At 43.5% G+C, this 20,155-nt stretch overlaps 1 protein-coding gene across 1 annotated transcript in view; it reads left to right on the forward strand.

Moving 5' to 3' along the window:
- Positions 1-19,857, forward strand: part of KCNH5 (potassium voltage-gated channel subfamily H member 5) — a 153,108-nt gene extending 133,251 nt beyond the window's left edge. The window contains exon 11 of the mRNA XM_027674189.1: positions 18,162-19,857. Within this exon, the coding sequence (XP_027529990.1) occupies positions 18,162-19,109 (948 nt within the window). The 3' untranslated portion in view covers positions 19,110-19,857. The remainder of the gene's footprint in view (positions 1-18,161) is intronic.
- The last annotated feature ends 298 nt before the right edge of the window (positions 19,858-20,155 follow it).

Here is a 20,155-nt window from a genome sequence, read left to right on the forward strand (position 1 = left end):
CTGCAGTGGAGATAGCACTGATTTTATTTATTCTTCCCTTACACTCTCTGAGCAGGTTTTTGCCTTGACTTGCACAGAAAGGCTCCTCAAATAAATAAATGAATAGCTTCTCATATGCTAAATAAAACTCTCTGCATAAGACCTTTCTTTTCTGTGCAAGAATAAATCCTTTAATCTATTATTTTTCAGCACACACTTCACAGATGCAATAATATCCAAATGTGCTGGTTCAGCATGTGATAATCATTACAGCCCTGCAAATCCTAGATTTACCTTACTTTGAGTGGTATTTTGGGTCTGCTTTCTACAGTGCATGTAGGAAAGTATTAAATTGTAAACAAAGTGCAAGAGAAACCGTGTGGGGAAGTTTGCATGAATCCCACTAGTTTTAGTTAAAAATAAAACCAAGCCTGTCACTTCCAACTTAATGATGGCTGATTGACTGTGCCTTTTTTAATTGTCTGCCAGTGGCAGTGGTTAGCAAGCTGCCTTGGTTTAGGTCCCATGCAAAGAAAGTCTGGAGGAGAAATTTTGAGATCTGATTAAATACATGCCAAAAGTGGGCACAGCTGTCAGGAGGGACAGGGAGATTCTGGGAAGCACCTGAAATAAGCTGAGTTCCCTATTATTGCACTTTTGAGCAACTTGCTGACAGGCAAAAATACTCCATGTGTTTAGGAAGGAATATATGTTATTAATTCATGTTTTTCCACATATTTTTACTTCTCAGTTTTCACAGCCTTTACCCTTAATTTGTGTCCCTTCCTAAAGATGACAAAACCACAATATAATTTTCAGATGTAAGTTAATGTTAAAAAAAGGAGCATAGTGTGAGCATTTATAAAAGCCTCTGATTCTCTTAACTCCATTAATTAAACTGTCAGTGATCTTTTAAACTTTGGGACCTCTCCTCTGACTTTTAGGTGAATTTCAGGTTTTTTATTAGTGCTCCACAAAGATGTCTCAGCTGCCAAAAAGTTTCTGTATAATGTTTCCTATCTAAGTATAATGTTTCCTATCTAAGTATTTCCATCAGTCACTGTACCTCCAGAGCAGGGGGACTTAAGCTCTCTGTGCTCTGTGAGTACATATCCCTTTGGAAACAGTCCGTTTTCCTCTGGCTTTTATTATGAACAACACTCCTGTTACCACAGGAACAACTCTGGCTTTTTCTGAGAGCCTAAAACACTTTGCACTCCCTTAAAAATATGAAAATGGGGACTTAAGCAACCAGCAGATGACAGCAGAAAAGAGCAGCCATTCCAAATCAGGATATTTCTAACTGGTCAGATGAAACGTAGCATTTTTATTGTGATTAACTTTGCTTTTCCAATTGTGCCCATCACTTCCCTCTCAGTGCACAGACTTAGTTTTCCTTTGCCGTGTCCCTGACCTTATCAGAGCATCCCTGCATCTCAGCAGTTAATTTCTGTGTCTAACCTCACTGTTTTCAGTAATTCTACCTTTCTTGACTCAACGCCATTGTAGTGAATTTCCATCTCCATCATGTGTCTAAGGCAAATTCATTTTGAAATGTAACAGTTCTTTTGGTCAGAGCAGTTCAATTATGAATGACCATCCTGCTCCCAGGCTGTACTAGCCCTCCTGCCAAAGAAGGCCACAGTAGAAATGTAAATGGATGAACTGAATCATGCATGTTTTTCATGTGTTATTAATTGTCCCTGTTCGCATTTATTAAAGGACTCAGACAACAACCTCAAGATGTTCTACAAAAGTAAATGAATAGTAATTTACAAACTCAGTGCAGCCATGCATTAATATACCAAACAAATGCCTGACTGAACCACCAGCCATAACTTAAAGCATTTTTCAGAAATGTTGAATGAAGGCACTGTTTGCCTTGTGGCCCACTAGGGACATGTCTCAGGAAGAGCTTCCTCCCGGACCAGTCAGGCTCAAATTCAGTGCAACATGTCAGATAGCTGCTAATAGGGTAGGTAAGGAATCTGCTGGGACAGAGACTGAATTTGCAAAATCCCCAACAACCTCCTTTAGCCCTGCTAGTTTTCTTGGGGGCAGATGCTCTTGCTCCATGGATCAGCCCTGCCCCACGAGTGGACCATGAAATTGTAGAATTACAAAATGGTTTGGTTTGGTTTGACTTTAAAGATCATTCCAACAACCCTACCATGGGCAGGGACATCTTCCACTAGGCCAGGTTCCTCAAAGCCCCATCTAGTGAGGCCTTGAACACTTCCAGGAATGGGGCATCCACAGCTTCTCTGGGCAACTTGTTCCAGTGCCACACCACCCCCACAGGAAAGAAATTCTTCCTTATATCTAATCTAAATCTGCTCTCTTTCATTTTGAAGCCATTCCCCCTTGTCCTGTCACTCCATGCCCTTGGCAGAATTCCCTCTCCAATTCTCTTGTGCTGAAAGAAGCTCTAAGGTCTACCTGGACCCTTCTGTTCTCCAGGCTGAACAAGCTCAACTTTCTCTACCTGTCTTCATAGGTGAGGTGCTCTAACCCCCTGAGCATCTTCATGGCTCCAACATCTGACACAGTAGCACATCTGTAGGCATTCCCTGGCAAACCCCACTGAGAAGAACCAGCCTCCTAGGCCTGGAAAAGGCCTTCCTGGGAGAAGGGGACTGAAGAACTGCTGTCGTGTGGAAGGCTTAGGGTTAGCTGGATTTTTCAGACACCAGGGAAAAAATCAAACTGGAGAAAACCAGAGAGATGATTTAGCCAAAGTCTCTGAGGTCAGAAAGACCTCTGGGAGGCAAACACAGCATCAAAGATGGAAAGTAACAGAGCCAGAGGTAGAGATCTGTACTTCTGTCTGGTGGTTTTCTACATCCTTGAAGCAGCATTTATTCTGTACCAGCTGGTGTTTTGTTAATTGTGTGTGCACAGGGAGTGCATTCAAACGGTGTGTAAATAGGGTGCAGCATGGTCACAAATGGGGAGATACAGAATCATCAGTGTTATTGATTGCAAAGACCTGGTTTTTGTGCAGGTACAGGGTTTTCTTACTAGCCCCAGACAGGAAGAGGGGATTGACTCCAGTTTTACATGAGGAGGTCATTTCTGATCACTTTTAAAGCCAGATTTGCCAGAGTATACAATACTGAGGATTACAAACTAATTTGCTTTGGTCTGGAGCAATGAGATAAGCTAAGGCTGCAAAAACAGCAGGCTCAGCCCCTAAGGAGCATCCTGTGTCAGTACCTAAATACATGGATAGGAACATAGTGCTGATGAGCTTTACAGAGACCCACATCTAGAAAAGAGGTGATGTCTGTGATACAGATAATAGGGAAGATCATCAAGAAGCACATGATAAAAATGGAAGGAACTTTCCCCAAGAATAGATTGAATGTGTAGACCCAGTAGAATGATACCCACAACTAGGATATAGTCAGGTTGTTAAAATCCTTCCCAGCAGAGCCTTAGCATATTGCCATGAAAGCCCAGGGATTGATTTAGTGCAGTCAGCGTGTAAGTGGGAAGGAAATGGCTCTTCACCAGACCATCTGTTTACGCCGTCCCTATAACCCCACTAGTTAACTCTTTTGTGCTGTCTCTTCCTCTTGTGGATACCCTTCAGAAATAAGTACAATGCTCTGCAGAGTCATCACTTCCTGAGTTCCTCAGTCACATCTTCTTGAGGTTAGAAAAAAAACATCCAATGGTCCCTTTGGGGAGAGGGAGAGCACTTCATCCCCCCGGGGTGTTTGTCATGTGGGCAGCCCAGTGGTTCTGTCCGCAGGCAGCTCTGGTGCAACTGTCATTAGCAACTTCATTTCTGCTCAAGTGACCTTCAGGGAACAGCACGCTGGAGTTTCACGTGGCTGATGCAGTATTTCCATGCTGTTGTAGAAAGCTCACTAGCTGGTGGATAGCTCTCCTGCAGGCTTTTCTGGCTGTGGGTGATTTCCCTTGACTTTCTGCCCCAGAAAGGAAAAGGTCTTCACTGATGTAGATTCAGGTATGAGGACACATTAGCAACATCACTGAAATGGGGTCTTTGCTGTCTAAAAATTAATTTAATTTGATTATACCTTAAATGGAAGGCCCCTGCTCCGCTGACAATTACAGATGCCTCTGAAAAACTGTGATTCCTTCAGTCTCTTGAGCTAAAGCACCCTTAGTGGCAGGTCTACACCAAGCTCCCTTTGGCTAAAGGGAGATGTTTTAGGTGAAACTGGCACATCCTCCTGATGGTATTTTTCTTTTTGACTGTATGCTCTTCAATGTTTGCATGCTTATATCTTGGGTCTTTTTTTCTCCTCAAGGGGCTCCTCCCCATTGAAGCATTGGCTGTGACCATATTAAAGGCAATTACAGTATGTTCCAACAGCCAGCACTCCTTACTCACGCACTGCCAACTGAGAGCTCCCAACTGGGAAAAGCTTAGCTCTTGCTGGGTGAGATGTTTCACTTGAAGAATCCCGGGGATACTCATCAAGGTTATTTCACAGAGTTTTCTATGGTTAAATGGAGTAGATATTAAAAGTTTAAATAACCTTTTGGTCTTCTTTTCCTGTTAAATTTGGATTTCCCAATGGTTTAACTGACTTATTTCACATCTATTACGCAGTAGGCTGACCCTGTCTTTCCAGAGGTGTTAATTTTTTCCAAGTCTTGATTTCAAATTAAAAGAATTGTCGGGTCACCCTGCCAGTGGATTTTGTGCTGTTTCTCTGAGTTGAGAAGCAGAAATGTGAATTGCTGAACTGCCCCAACTCTCTCTACCTTGCAGCATCCCTCTGGCTTGGTTTGCAGGGCATCCCATGGGGAAGGTAGGCACAGGGATATGTTTGGTGGTCATTTGAGCTTGAGTTTCATCCAAAAGATCTGTAGACAGGGACTGAGCACTGGCAGCAGTGTCCTGGCTTTGGTCCAGACAGGTTCAGTCTTCTCTGATACAGCAATAGGCTGTATTTATGGGTCAAGAAGGAAAATAAATAACTCCAAGGTAATTCTGGCATGGCTACCTGGCTGAACACAGAACAGTGGTGCAGGGTGAGCTTTGGACTTGAAAACAGCAGAGAGGGAGCAGTTCTGAATGCAACCTACTTAGAGAATCACAGAATGGATCGGGTTAGAAGGGATCACAGTGGGTCATCTGGTCCAACCTCCCTACTCGAGCAGCGTCATCCCAGAGCACATTGCATGGGATCATATCCAGATGGTTCTGGAATATCTCCAGTGAGAGAAACTCCACATCCTCTCTGGACAATGTGTTCCAGTGCAGAGTCACCCATATAGTAAAGAAGTTCTTCCTGGTAATCAGGTGGAACTCCCTGTGCATCACTTCTGCCCATTGCCTCTTGTCCTATTGCTTGGCAGCACTAAGAGCCTAGTCCGTCCTCTTGGATCCTGCCTTTCTGCAGGGAGACACTGCTGTGCTACAACAGGAGTCCTGGTGCCCTTCCCTGTGGTGTGGCATAGGCAGGCCCTCACTTTCTGACCCACGAACATTTAAAAAATCAGGTCCTTGACTAGGATCTAGAAGCAAATAGAGAACAAGCAAATAACTGCCCAGCCCGAAGTCTAAATCTGCTCCACTCAGGAATACTGCCATGTTTTTGAGTTAGCCTGAATCTGGAATCAGTGACTCTCCCCACTAAATTACTGTCTGTTATTAAACCTGGTTCAGGTGAGAAATGTCTGGCAGTGACTGCACAGCATGTTTTGCCTCTCTGTTTTGTAACATGGATACAACAAAGTGATGCCTTGGCTCTTTGAGGTACAGAGGCTGCCTGTCATTCCTTTCATTTGGGTCTTTTGTTCGTATATTCTGCCCTTTAAAACTATTTCTTCATTTCTGACTCATCACTTCCAAACAAAACTGGTATTCTACGTCGTGTGACAATGGAAGTGCGTTGTTTTGATTGAAGCTCCCGTTATAAAATGTTTTAAATAAATTAACAAAACCTTGAAAGTGATGAAGTGAACAGAGTAGCTGATAGCACATTCCATACAAACCCAAAGTTTCTGAAAGCCAGGTAGAATGTTCTCAATGTCAGAAGCAAGGCTGATAGCATTCCATTCGTTGGGCCAGTGAATATAGCTGAAAAAAAATCAGTCGCAAAACATTTTCTCAGGTCTGAAGACTTCAGATTAAATTTCAGGCACTTTATATTCCGGTACTGTAATATTTAAGTTAAAAAAGAAAGCCATAATGAATCCAATTAATTTCAATTTCCACTTAAAGCAGAGAGAAGAGAGTAGTACATTTGGGGAACAATTTGCAATTCTTTTGCTGATGTATTACTTTGTAAATGGAGAGACTCTCTTAGGCTTTTATTGAGACCGTTTAGTCTTCAGGCAGAAACACGTAAGAGGCAAAAACACTGAGAACAAAATACGAATTCTGCAAATCCTCTGTGCAAATGTTCTGTGTGGCTTTGTGCTGGGGATATGCAGGAACACTGTGTCTGTCACAAGCAGGGCTGGCCAGAAGCCAAACCTGAAGATTTTTGTCATTTTTCATTGGAATAAAAGCAAGACCTTCTGAGAATTGTCACTAAATGTACAGAGATAGTGCTGCCCCCCCTTTCCACCCCTCTTAAAACACAAACCTGAACAGCAGTAAAGTTGTTGTGCTCTGGATTTAATTTCTGCAATTACAGCTGAGCCCTTCCAGTTATTTCAAATCCAGAACTCTATGTGCCAGAAAGGACAATAGTGAAAAGAAAGTTAATTATTATATTAATAAATTTCTTTTACTTCTAATAAATATATTTATATGTTTAATCTTTTTGCAGTATGGATTTTCCGACTACAGGGGGCTCAGGGCTGGAAACCTTGGTTCCATCCCCCTCCCTCATCCACTAAGCAGCTCAGTGACCCTGGGCAAGCGTCGTATGACCTCTCTGTGCCCTGGTGTTGACATCTGGCACAAGTGGCAGCTACGTAAATCCAACTTCCTCCAATACTGGAAAGGGAGAGTGGTGTATCAGTGCTGCATATTATTATTGATGATTGATTTTCTGCTCCAAGTTAAATCAGGCTGAAGAGCAGCCTGTAAAGTCTTTTGGCACTTTTCACCATCCCAGAGAGCACTGTTTCTGCAGCCTGCCCTGAGCTCAAACCACCCTGCTGTCATCTGGAGGCTTTGAACTGTCTTTCCCTATCCATGCTCAGAAGCACATCCCTCTTAGGAGATCCTGGGCAAAGTGAAGGCTGTTTTCTTTGTGGAGTTCCTTTTTTTAATCATCTGTAGTAAAATGCAGAGACAGTAACTCATCTGCAGCTCAGCAAAGCCTGGATCAATTGACAGCGCTGCTGACTGACATTTCATCAGGCCAGTGCCAACAGCAGATATTGATCCAATGGCTGATACAAGTTTGCAAGGACCCAGCCTGCCTGATCTAGTTGGAAACTGTACTGTTGGAGGGGCACTGTCTCACAGGGAGCTCAGCACCCTGCAGCTGGGCTAGGAGGCAATGGGAAGCTTGCTTCAGCTCTTGAGCCCTGGAGTATCTGATGTTCTGGCAGGGTTGGTGGTGGCAGCGTGGTCTTAGTGCACCATGTGGTGGTAGATGTCACTAGGTACTTACACCAGTGTGGTTGTCTGAAAGTCACGGAATGGTCTTGTTTTAGTGGGTGGAGGCTGTATTTGCTGGGATTCTCCTCCACATCCAGTGAAAGATCTTGTGTCTTGAGATTGGGTTTTTAGCCTTCTGCAGGGCTCCCTTTTCCCAGGGGCTGGAATGTCTCTGTAGGTACCTCAGCTCCCCTTCTTGCAGGATTTCTGTGCTGTACAGAGAAATGTCTGCAAGACAGAAGAAAAGGAAGTCCAGCAAGAGAAGTCTGTTCATCTCTCTGCTTCAGTGCCAGGCAAAGAAGTAGAAGAAATATCTTCCCTGCCCTTTGCTCTCTGTAATAATTGCATCTGGAAGGAAGAAGAGAGAAAGGGGAAGGAGGCATGAATATGTGATACTCTCCATCAAGAGCTACAAGAAGTAGCTTACCTACATCTGCAAATAGTTTGCTCACCCACCAAATAACTAATCCAGTTTAGACTTCTTTACATGGGAGAGCTATTATGGAGTGAAGGAGGGTGTGAGTTTAAATCCCAAAGTGAATAAACATAACCAGTGAGAGAGAACAGAGGTCCCCATGAGATGCTACTCAGTAATACTGCAACAGCCATCCCCAAGTTGCTCTCTGCGCAATTTCTCCATGTTTAACCACCTCTGTGTTATATACAGAAAACAAATTAGACTCTGATTCAACATATTATTTCACCTCCCTGGTCCAATTTAGTCTTTTTATTGAGTTTAGTGTAGGCTTTAGGGTCCTGAGAAGGAAGTAGGAGGCTAAAGCTGAGTTTTATTGCTCCCAGTTGTGACAGGAGCCCCATAGAAAGGACTGTGTCTTTGGATCATGGTCACAGTTCACTCTCCTCTGAGGCCACACAGATCAATACTCCACTCTGCAATGGACTGATCCTAAACAAGCCTGAGCAGCAACAGACCCTGGCTGAAAACCACCATAAATTCCTAAATAAAATAGCCTTTATAGTTTATTGATTTAAGTAATTTTATGTGTGGAAGGTGCATTTTTCTGACTTCGATAGTATTGGAGAAATAATTCTGAATCTGGCTGCTCTGCAACGTGCTAAAGCATCTACTGTTTGGTTAAAGCAAAGACAGAAAATAGCGAGGGAAAGAAGTGGTAGGTTCCAATTCCAGAGTCTCATTTAAAAACCATGTCAAAGCTCCCCACTTCCAAAGGTGCATAGTGCCCTTCTTCAGCATCCCTTTCCAAGCAAAAAAAAGAGAGCCCAGCAGACATCAGATACAACAGCTAAGGCTGCGGCCACAGAAGATCCTTGTGTTTTTTTCCCCTGGGTTACAAAGAGAAGGAGGCATCTCTAAGCACCAAATTTGTGGGCAGGAGTTGCTCAGGTCCTGGTGACTGGAAAGAGCTTGTGATTCAGGAGACTGAGCTGCTCTCAGATAATGCTCTTATGGTTGGTATAAATCTGTATGATTGTGCAAAGAGAGAAAGAGGCTTTGGCATTTCTTTTGAAAATCTCATTTCTTAACTCAGCACATGCTTTGTTAAACGTGTAATCACACCATTTGAAGAATTCATGTCCATCACTCAAACTGAGTGATCTGACTGATCCTTCCTTGCAAAGTAGGTGTCAGTGATACCCTTAATCAAGGCCTGATGTCTCAGGGGATGAGGGCAGGACTTCGTGTAGCATTGTACATCCATTGTGGACTGCACTAAATGTCTTAGGGCAGCAGTGCCTTGGGCCCTTGTTCTTGTGTTGAAACCCTGAGAACACCTATGTGTATTTTTTTAATGAACTGTCTCAGTCTTGGCAACAGGCCAAAACAGAGATGCCTCTCTGCTATCAGCCATGGATCCTCATCTCTCGGTTGAGAATAGTTGGCAATGATACAGGGATTTCCAGTTAATTGGAGAAATGAGAGCAGTGTTATTATCCTCTCTTACACTGGGAGAGATGGAGACACAAAGAGATGGTGTGATTGGTATAGGACTTCCCACTTGGCCAAAGGTCAAGCCAGCAGGATAATCCATCCCCTTCAATCCCAGCCTGATGCTCTGTGCGTTTGGCCATGATGCTCCAGGGATGTGACAAATGAGACTTGGATCTCTGCCTGCTTCTCCTCTCTTTCTTCTTTAATCTGGGCATGTTTTACATGAAAACACTATGATTTCAGATCCGTACCAAGTACGAAGTGGATGGGTCAAACTCTGAACTGCTTTCTCCTTAGTATTCATGGCTGTTCTCGAATGCAGATCAGCCTAATTGGCTGCCAGCGTGCACAGATGTCTCTCTGCAAGAGTACTCAGGTGCTGTGTGAATTGATTGCAAACACGAAATGGTACCAGATTGAAATTTGACCTAGAATAACCAATTTCTAAACCACAGGGCAAGCAGTAGCGAGGTGATGGAATATCTGGGCTCTGGGAAGTCATTTATTGGCTGTTGTTGGGTTCTTCTGAAGGGTCTCTCTCTCTTTACTCGTCCTGATTTTCCTTTGGATGAGCAACCTGGGAGACAAAGATTTTTATGAAGTAATGATGAAAGGACTAACCCCTCCCTTGCACGTAAAATATCATTAAATTTCCCTTAAAAGGGCTTTTTCAACGTCATGGAAATAATTCTCATTTCCTTGAAGCAACACGACTTTGTTACTTGGATTGGAAATCTTCACATCTTTTACAAGTTGCTTAGGAAGAATCTGTGTGAAAACAGCTTCTCCAAAGCAAAATTAAATGTGCTTGGTACCAAGCTTTTGCTTTAGCAAAGCAAAAAACGGTACCAAGCTACCGTGAAGTCAGGATCAATGGAAATTTGCAGAAAGGCTATTATTTACTGTTTCTTTTCAAGCAGCCAGCAGACTAACCTACAGAAATCTTCTTTTCCTCCAAAATCCAGCATGAAAGACTGTTTAGTGAAACATCCCTATCCTGGAGATTAACTAATTGCTCAGCAGTCAGTCATTTTCAGTGCACAGCCAAGGACAGTGATCCCTTTCTCACACGCAGATGGAGCAACGGTTTAACACAAAACAGTTCCTGGGACAGGAGGATTAAGGAGAATTTACTGGAGAGCAATTAAAAGAGTTGTTAGAGCAGTTTGTTTTTTCACATCAAAGTAAAGCTATCTGAGGAGCATACAGAGCAGAAGAACAATAAAGCCATCATTTGAGGCCATCTACACTGAATCCTCGGAGTGCAGATTAATGAAGTGAGTTAAGCATATATGGAGATTTACAGAAGTAAATTAGGTGAAGCAGCCTAAATGCAGTTTGAAGTTGGAAATAGGTGCCCTGGCTTCAGTCTCTGTTGGCTATCACTTTTCGTGGCTCCAGTTCCCTTCCACTTCTACCAGGTTTCTTTTTGCTGTCATACTCTGTACAGGGTTTCTAACTACACTTCTCAGCTGCAGAGACTCCTGCCAGTGCAGGACACCATGGTGGGAGGCTGCTCTCATGCATGAGCCATGCTGAAAAGCTGTTAATACAAGTTTGGTCACAGCCAGTGCTTCTTACTGGCCCTTTGCTGGTGTTTTCTGGTCTTGCTGGCTTGTTCTTCCCATCCTAGCTGTCTGCTCCTACCTCCTTTCCCTGCCCTGACCTGGGAGGAGGCATTGCTCCAAACTCTCCCTTGGAGTTAAGGGCTGGAATTGCGTCTTGTGTGGAATGCTGCCATTGCTCTCTCTGTTTTGGAAGGTCAGTAAACCTGCAAAATGGGTTTTCAAGGCAGGGAACCAATCCAGACACAAGGAGTTCATCCACAATGCATGGCAGCATCTTCTTGCATCCGTCCCAAAGGAAGGTTTGCATCAACAGTGGTTGTTCAGGTCTCTTGCTCTGTGTGAGTCTCACAGGCTGGACTTTCAGATGTAGGACAAATACAGATGGACTGTGGATATTCCATCAGGCTGAACTGCAAACCCCAGGTCCCAAGGGCTCCAATTTCTTCCTAGTTGCAAACAGAAAGGCTTGTGTAGAGTCATTTCCTGTTCATTCATTTCTGTCTAGTCTTTCATACTTTAACTTTTTTAAGTCACATTTTAATTCATGTAAATAAAAAGGAAGATTTGTTAACATAGTGGAAGTTTTAGAAAAAAAAAATCTGAGAAATAAGATTTAAAAACATTTTTACATCAAGAATTAATAGTGATTCATGTTCTCTGGGACCTGCCTAGATTTTAAAAACACTTTGGGTTTGCATCAAGCCTGTTTACCAAGGGTTACTCATGAGAAATTGGGCTTGACTGGCCTAGTTTTCAGAATATCAAAAAAGAGGGTCCCAGATATGCCCTGTTTTGACAGCTGAAGGCTCCTAGAGGGGAGGGGACTAGTCCTCAAGGACTGAAACATCCTAGACTCACCTAGTGGTGGGAGTGATCTGAGCAGCATCTACCCTGGATGAGATTTGCAATGCAAAAGAGTGGTTGTACAGGAACAGACACAGGCATCTCAGATGGCCTGGAAGGTTTTCCTGGGAAGTGTGGTGAGAACAAGGGGAGGGGGTGGCTTTCCCTTCGCTGCTGGTGGTTCATTTGATTGTTTCGTGCAGGCAAAATATCTGTGTTTTTCACAACCTTTCACTAGGAGCCTCCAGTCTGGCATGGTCTCTGGGGCAGTCGTGGCTTGTCCTCCCTCTGCAGTTTTTAAAATAATAATAATGTTTGTCTGGAAGGACTGGCTGGTCTCTGAGGCTGTGGGGAATGAATCCCAGCCGGGAATTAGCAATACCCCAGCATGCTGGGGGGGGTTAAAAATAGCATCAGATGAAGGGTATATCACACACATACATATACAGACAAAAACTTTGCAGGGGCTTTTTACACGATCTGCACCAAACCCTGACATTTGCAGTGCCAGAGGTAGGGATTTGAATCCTTCATACCCACCATCCGTGGAGGATGTCTGCATACAGGCGACAGGCACAGAGCTCCTTGTGTAGACACAGGAGACAAACAGGCATCTCAGGGTACAGCTTGTCTGACCTGGTTTAACATCTAGCTGCAGGTGAAATGACTCACAACTTCCAAGTGCTTTTTTATTCTCCCTCCACTGTGCAGGGCTCCTGGAGGGTGAGTTCAGATGCAGACACAGGCTTTGTAGGTGAGCCGTGTTGTGAGTGTCTGTGCTGTGGAAATTGGGTGTGTTTTGTGGTTTGTTCTCAGGAGCAGGAAAATAGCACACTCATCTGAGCACCACACGTGTTAGGGTATCGTGTGTCTAAATCCTGGGTCTGACACAAATCCACCTCCCACATTAGCATGACAAAAATATAAATTACTTTTCTGCGATGCACTCCCAAGATGTGAAAATTAATAGTATTTTTTGCAAATGTCTTTACAAAAGTTTGTGTTGTGTAGCCTCGAAGCATTATTTCTGAAGAAAATGAGATATATGTGATTGCAGTATTGGATATTGGTTATACCATTCAAAACTTTAAAATCCATTTGCCGGCTTCAGCTAAGCTTGTGTGAATCATTTCAGGCCAAGGAGGCAATGGAAGGCAGCTCTCCTATTTCCAAAAAAAAAAGCCTATATAAAAGAGTGCCCAAACCAACACATCTTATGAGGACACTGACCTTTTTTTATGGGAATTAGATATTCCTGGAGGAGTTGGACCAGTCCAAATCCTTCTGGTGGGATCTGAAAACTGATGAAGCAGCTGCTTGGTGGGTCTCAGCCAACTGCAAGCAAACCAGGAGCTGCCAGCTCTGCAGTGTGGTCCAAGGAAGGGTGCATTTCCCTAAGATGCTGCCTCCATCACTGGGCCTGGCTTGGAAAGTTCCAACTCGCTTTGTCTGCTCCATCTACAGTGTTTTCCAGTACAGCTGTGGATCTGTGCTGTCAGATGGGTCACTGGCATTGTCCAGGTTACAAAGAGCCCTGTATTTCTTCAAATTTTTTAACCTGGTTCAGACTTGATCTTGGTTCCAACCTTAATGATTCTGTGATTCTGTGATTCTATTTCACTGATCTCAGGTGCCTTCTCAGATGTTTCTGTATTAACTAGGAACAAAAATACAGGGATCTGGACAAACACATTGGGTTGTGAGTAACCAGATGCCAGGGAGATGGGGCTTCTATAAGACATTAAATGCAGACAAGATAGTTATCTCTGGAACAAACTTTTGAGAGGTGACCAGCATCAACATCAGCCTGGCCTGTGCTTTAATGAATGTGACCTGTGGGTCACTGAATGGATGTAGCTGTGAGGCCTGAAGTGCTGTGTTTCCTTTCTATTCCAGTTTTTGGCACTGCAGAAATGATCTGAGTCAAACCCATTCTCCCAGGAAAGGGTCTCCCCTTGCTGCAGGACTCCAGCATCCCTTGCCCATCAGCCAGATTTGTAGGATCCCACAGCTTGGGCACTCAGAGTATATTAGTCACTGTGGAAATCTTTGCATTGATGGGTTTGTGTGGCTTTCCCTCTCTCTCAGTCCATGCACACCCGCTGCCTCCATCACCATGACAACTGTGTGCCCTTTTGCTACATCACTCTCCATTTCTTTGGATTTCTGTGTTGAGGAGCAGGCACATATTGAATGCCACTAACAACAGCATGGGATGTTCAGGGACAGGAAAGGATGATCTCTGGTCAAATACTTCCTACTTTTTAGCAACTTACTGTAATTCTTCAAAACTTTTACCAGTTCTTTAATCCATTCACGTACCTTCATTGGAGTCACTTATTAAGGGATCTTTGTGTATGGAGCAAGGTCAAGGAGGAATGATTTTAGCCATGCTGGTACAAAAAAAGACAGCAGACAAGGGATGAATTTCAAAGTATCTGGAAAGGCCACAGCTTTACTGATTAATTCAGCGGTAGATGGGAGAACCTGTGGGTGTCTCAGCCTTCAGCTGACTCCCTGACTTCTCATTGCTGCTGTCCTCATCTGCACTTGGCTTTGGGTCCAGTTATACAGGCTGGCACCTCACAGGAGCCAGCAGTAACATATCCATTGCCAGTACCTGTGGTAAGGTCTGACTTTGCAAAGGATTGAGTTCACAGTAACGGCAAGTTACCTCTTGGTGTGGAGGGGAGGGAAAGGAGGTTTGGGTTCAAATCAAATGGAGAATCTCAAGTTGCTGTTGTCTCCTCTGTGCCTGACTCGTAGATAACCCAAATATTTTAGTCCCCATGGCTGGCTATCAGTTAACTGCTGCTTTCTCTTTGCAAGGTCAATAATTAACGTCACCTCTGTTGCCCCTCCTTCCCAAAATAAATACATTAGAGGCAGGAAAAACATCCCATGGGACAGGATTTGTGTTTCATGGAACAGTCTTTCACAATCCCATCCATAAAGAATGAAGTCCTACACTTAATCTCTGTCACATTAATGGATTTAGAACTTGGTGTGAGACAGGAGTACGGCTCTTTACTCCCCGAGGTATGCTATACACACAGTTAATTCAGTTTCTTCTGATTAACTTGTTTGAAGTTTGTGTCTATTCCTGGGACATACATTTGGACAGGCCTATGTGTAACCTCTCTGAAAAGGGTCAGAGACAAATTTAAGGTTTCAAAATAAGCCTCTCCCAATTTGCTGAGGAATGTCAGATTGCATGAGGTGTTTTTCTGTTCTAATTTATGAAGAAAAATATCTGGTAATAGTTATTGGACATTAATAGAATTGTCTCCATGTAAACATTTGTAAATGTAAACACATTTTAACTATTCTGGCTTAGTTTAAACATTTGTGGAAGTGGATTAAATCCAACCACATGAAAAAACTCCTAATATGGAAGAAATTGGTAATGAAGAATAACTATTGCTCTTTTAGTGCTAGAATTCACATCTCTTTTTTTTTTCTTTCCTCAGTTCTTTGTCTGTATAAGAAAATCTTTCTGTTCTTTTATTTGTACATATTATACTGATATCAAGTACTTCTGACCAAAACTAGATCCTTACTGTGCTAGGTGTACAGCTTCCTTGGTTGTGGATGGTTTTCTCCAAAGCATTAGCTCTGTGCTGGGTCATGGCAGCACTCAGGCTCAGACCCCTGTGGCACCAGGCTCAACTCCTCCAAGTGGTCATCTGGCCAAGTGGTTCTGGGGCAAAAAAACCCTGGAGGTATTTCCTGGCTTTCATAAGGACCCACTTCATATGGAGTATGAGGTACAGGTGGTGTGAAATTAATGCAGTCTTGGTTTTTCTTCTGCAGAAGGCACAGCAGCAGTCATGGGTAATTATATTCTGTGCAGAGAGATGACCTCTGCCTGGGGAAGTTTTGAACTGAGACTAGAAAAGGGAGAAAAGAAAGATTGGTCTGGGGAAAAAAAGGGAGGTGAGGGTAGTTTACAGTGAAGTGCAAGCTTTTGGAGAGGAATCAAAAACTGGTGCTGTGTTCTTTGTTGTTGTCATTCTGGTCCTCATAAACATTCAGCAGGACAGAAGTTGTCAAAGTTACCTCGTACCTTTCCCGGTGGCACATCCAGGGAACATCCAGGCACACCCACTGGAAAGGGGAGCGCTGCCAGCCCCTGCTGGGCTGCAGGCAGCTGCCTGCCTTCCAGCATCCCTGGCTGCCTCCAGCCACCAACTGCCAGGCACAGACTGGCTGTGGGACAGGAGGGTGCTCAAGCTGTGAAATAGGCTCGTGGCCAGAAAGCAGGGGAATCATAGAAACACAGAATGGTTTGGGTTGGGAGGGACCTTAAAGATCATTTGGTTCCAGCCCCCCGACATGGGCAGAGATATCTTCCAACAGAACAGGTTGCTCAGAGCTCCATCCAGCGTGGCCTTGAACACTTCCAGGGATGGGGCATCCACAACTTCACTAGGCAACCTGTTCTAGGGCCTCACCACCCTCACAGTTAATAATTTCTTCCTAACATCCAAACTAAACCTATTCTCTTTCATTTTAAAGCCATTCCCCCTGGTCCTGTCACTACATGCCCTTGTAAAACATTGGGTACAGGATTTTTCCCCACTGCAGGTTTTTTTCAGAGTCCCAGCCCCTCTGGCCTGACACAGCACAAGGCAGAGCAGCACAGGCAAAGAGGGACACCAGTGGAGGAACCTTGCAGCTGGTTGCTTTCACTGTTGCATTTTCTGCCAGAGGTGCTGTGCTGCCCTTCAGGGAAAGAGAAGCACAAACATCACACACAACCCACCTTCCGAATCTGCATTTAGAGACCGTGGCTTCAATTAAATGTAATTACTCAATTCTGAATCAAGGGCAACTTCTCTTGCATTTCTTTGCTGTCCCCAGTGGCTTATCTTAGAGAAAGAGAGAGAAGCTCCATGAGGGCAGCCACTAATGAAGGGGAGCCTCCAGAAGAGGTTAGGTGTCCATGCATCTAGGTCAGAGGAGTCAGATGAAAGTAGCTTCTATGTTTCTCCCTTGGTTTTGTTTATATTTTTTTAACTAGCCTTCTAATAAACATGTTAACCAAATTATTATAAGCAGCTGCATCTATCATCAGCATGCAAGAATATATTCACTGCATTTGAAAGCTCTCTAATGAAGCTTTGAAGTCCAGCTCATCCCAGATTCATATGGGGAGGGATCTGTAGCCATCATGGCACTTCTCTGCTGACTTCTGAAGATGTGAGACTTGAAAGTAAATAGATACAGAAATATGGATACTCAAATGGATCTTTCAAAACCTACAGCTGACTGTCATGGGATTTTGTTTGTGTATTACAGGGACTTTCTTTTCCTTTTCTTACCACAGAAGTAAGAATGCAGTCCATATTTACATTTAATCACATGCTGCTTTTCACTTTAGAATTGTTAACCAGAGAACCAGATTTTCCCTATCCTGCCTCAGTCTCACATTCAAGAAAACTGGGTGAACCTAAATAGAAAATCATATGAGTAACATGCAGAAAAATCAACAGAAAGGTTTTTACTCTGTCGATCCCTTTTGCAGCTTGAGGCTGAAATTCATTTTTCTGTAGAAGCCGGAGACATGCTGCAGGGTGAAATAACTGCAGCATTAGATGGCATGGCATTATGAAATGGTGGGTATTGCTGGGTTTTATGCTGCTTCTCCATGGTGCTCCCAGTACACCTGCACATACTAGACATACAAACTCTCTAGGAAACGCTTGTGTAGTGTGTGAAGCCACACACATAGCCCATGGTAAACCTAATTACACCCTCCAGCCACTCCTACAAAGCTAACAACAAGCAAAGCTGCAAAGTATTGAGCACATTTGGATTTTCCAGTCTCTGGAAGGGTATGTACATTGAATTAATCTTACAGCTGAATTACTGTTTCCTTTTGATTGTACTAAAGATAGTGAGAGAGCACATATAAGTGTGAGTAATGGGTAGGTAGGGATCACAGTATTTGGGTTCTCGCTTGCTTTCTTTTCTTTATTCAGTTTCTTTCCTTCTGTTGGTGTCAGGGTATTTTTAGTTCTTCAAGGCTCTATCTTCTACATCAAGAAAAGAGATTAAATCCACTTTTAGTCTATGCTTTTAAGAGTGTGCGTGTATATATGTAACCTATATGTGCTGTGGCATATATCTGAGGTTACTGTCTTCATCAGCTCCATTTGAATTCGCTACAAAAAATTAAGGTAGAAAGGAAGATCAAAATTAAGAATTAAGATAGAAATGGCTGTTCTCAATACTGTTTCCCCATCTCACATTAATATTTGCCACATGTTATCTCCTTTGGATACTGACTCTGTTGTGGATTTATCCCCCACAGATCATCTTCCGGAAGATCAGCGATGTCAAGAAGGAAGAAGAGGAGCGCCTGCGCCAGAAGAACGAGGTGACGCTGAGCATCCCTGTGGACCACCCTGTGCGGAAACTCTTCCAGAAATTCAAACAGCAAAAGGAGATGCGCAATCAAGGCTCAACCCACGTCGACCCAGAAAGGAACCAGCTTCAAGTGGAAAGCCGGAGCGTGCAGAATGGGGCCTCCATCACGGGCACCAGCGTGGTCACCGTGTCTCAGATCACCCCTATTCAGACCACCCTGGCCTACATGAAAACCAGTGAGGCCGTGAAGCAGAACAACCGGGATGCGATGGAGCTCAAGCCAAATGGAAATGGGGACCAAAAATGTCTCAAAGTGAACAGCCCCATGCGGATGAAAAACGGGAACGGGAAAGGGTGGCTTCGACTGAAGAACACGATGGGGGCCCATGAGGAGAAGAAGGAGGACTGGAACAACGTCACAAAGGCCGAGTCCATGGGGTTGCTGTCCGACGACCCCAAGTCCAATGACTCGGAGAACGGTGTAAATAAAAACCCACTGAGGAAAACAGACTCTTGTGACAGTGGAATAACAAAAAGTGACCTTCGCTTGGATAAAGCTGGTGAGACTCGCAGCCCCCTGGAGCACAGCCCCATTCAGGCGGATGCCAGGTGTCCTTTCTACCCCATTCCTGAGCAGGCCTTACAAACCACGCTGCAGGAAGTCAAGCACGAACTCAAAGAAGACATCCAGCTGCTAAGCAGTAGGATGGCTGCCCTTGAGAAGCAGGTGGCAGAAATTTTAAAATTATTGTCTGAAAAGAACGTATCCCAGATCTCTTCCCCCAAGTCTCATTTATCACCCCAACTACCCCCCCAGATATCCTGTCAGGATATTTTTAGTGTTTCAAGGCCTGCATCACCTGAATCAGAAAAAGACGAAATCCACTTTTAGCATATACCTATGTGTATATATGTATACAGTATATATGCAGAGCTGTATATATACCTTTATACATATATATATATGTGTGTGTGTATACGGTAAATATATATACATATATATTTTCACTTGCATCCAATATGACTTGAACACACCAAGGATTTTGATATGTAAATATTGCATGTCCAGCTGGATTCTGGCCTGCCAAAGAAAGCAATTATTAACATAGATATTGCTTGTATAATATGCAGTTGACTGCATGCACACTTTACATTTATTTATAATCTCTATTATGTAATAAAAGAATGACTTTTGTTTAACAAAGGCAATGTACTATTTAAAGAATCAGGGTCTAACCTGCCAATATTGCCATGACAGTTTTGATCTCAGGCTGGGTGAATTGAGCTTTTATTTCCTCACTGTCTTTTCTGCCGAGTTAAACAGTAGATTAATATGACGTGAAGGACACGTTCAGACTCCTGTTAGTATTGTTTCCTGGTATCATTCCATGACAATATACTGTATATTTGGTGATGAATTCCCCTACTCCTCCTACAGGGAGGGCTCAGCTCAGTGGGCAGGGAAGGGCACCGTGCCTGGTGCTGGGGTGGATCACTGGAATTTATTTGTGTGGGTATTGTGCATGCACAGCCTTTTATTTCAAGTATCCTCCTGCTCTGTTAACATCGTAAGTAAGAAATAATAATAATAATAATAGCGATTTATGTAACAAAATGAAACGAACAGAAACTCAGTTGCACTGAGTGTTTGGGGGTAACTTCTTTCGTGAAAGCCTCCTTTTACTGATGCCATTTTTACTGAACTGTTAGAGTAACATTATGTAAATTCACTTTGCAGCACTCAGTGATGGTGTCCGGTTCTGTCAGTATCTTCATTAGCATGTCCCATTTTTGTAGGGTTGAGATTGCTCTCCCACTGTCCCCCCCATTGCCCTTGGCAGAAAGACTTTGCATGATGTCTGAGCAGGGGAGAGAACAATCGTAGTTCAGCTTCTTGTGAGCAGGTTTGAAAGCCCGAAGTTAAAAGGCTGAAGTTAA

Source organism: Neopelma chrysocephalum, unplaced genomic scaffold (assembly GCF_003984885.1).
Source record: "Neopelma chrysocephalum unplaced genomic scaffold, ASM398488v2 Primary Assembly neopelma1_24, whole genome shotgun sequence".
NCBI classification, from domain to species: domain Eukaryota; kingdom Metazoa; phylum Chordata; class Aves; order Passeriformes; family Pipridae; genus Neopelma; species Neopelma chrysocephalum.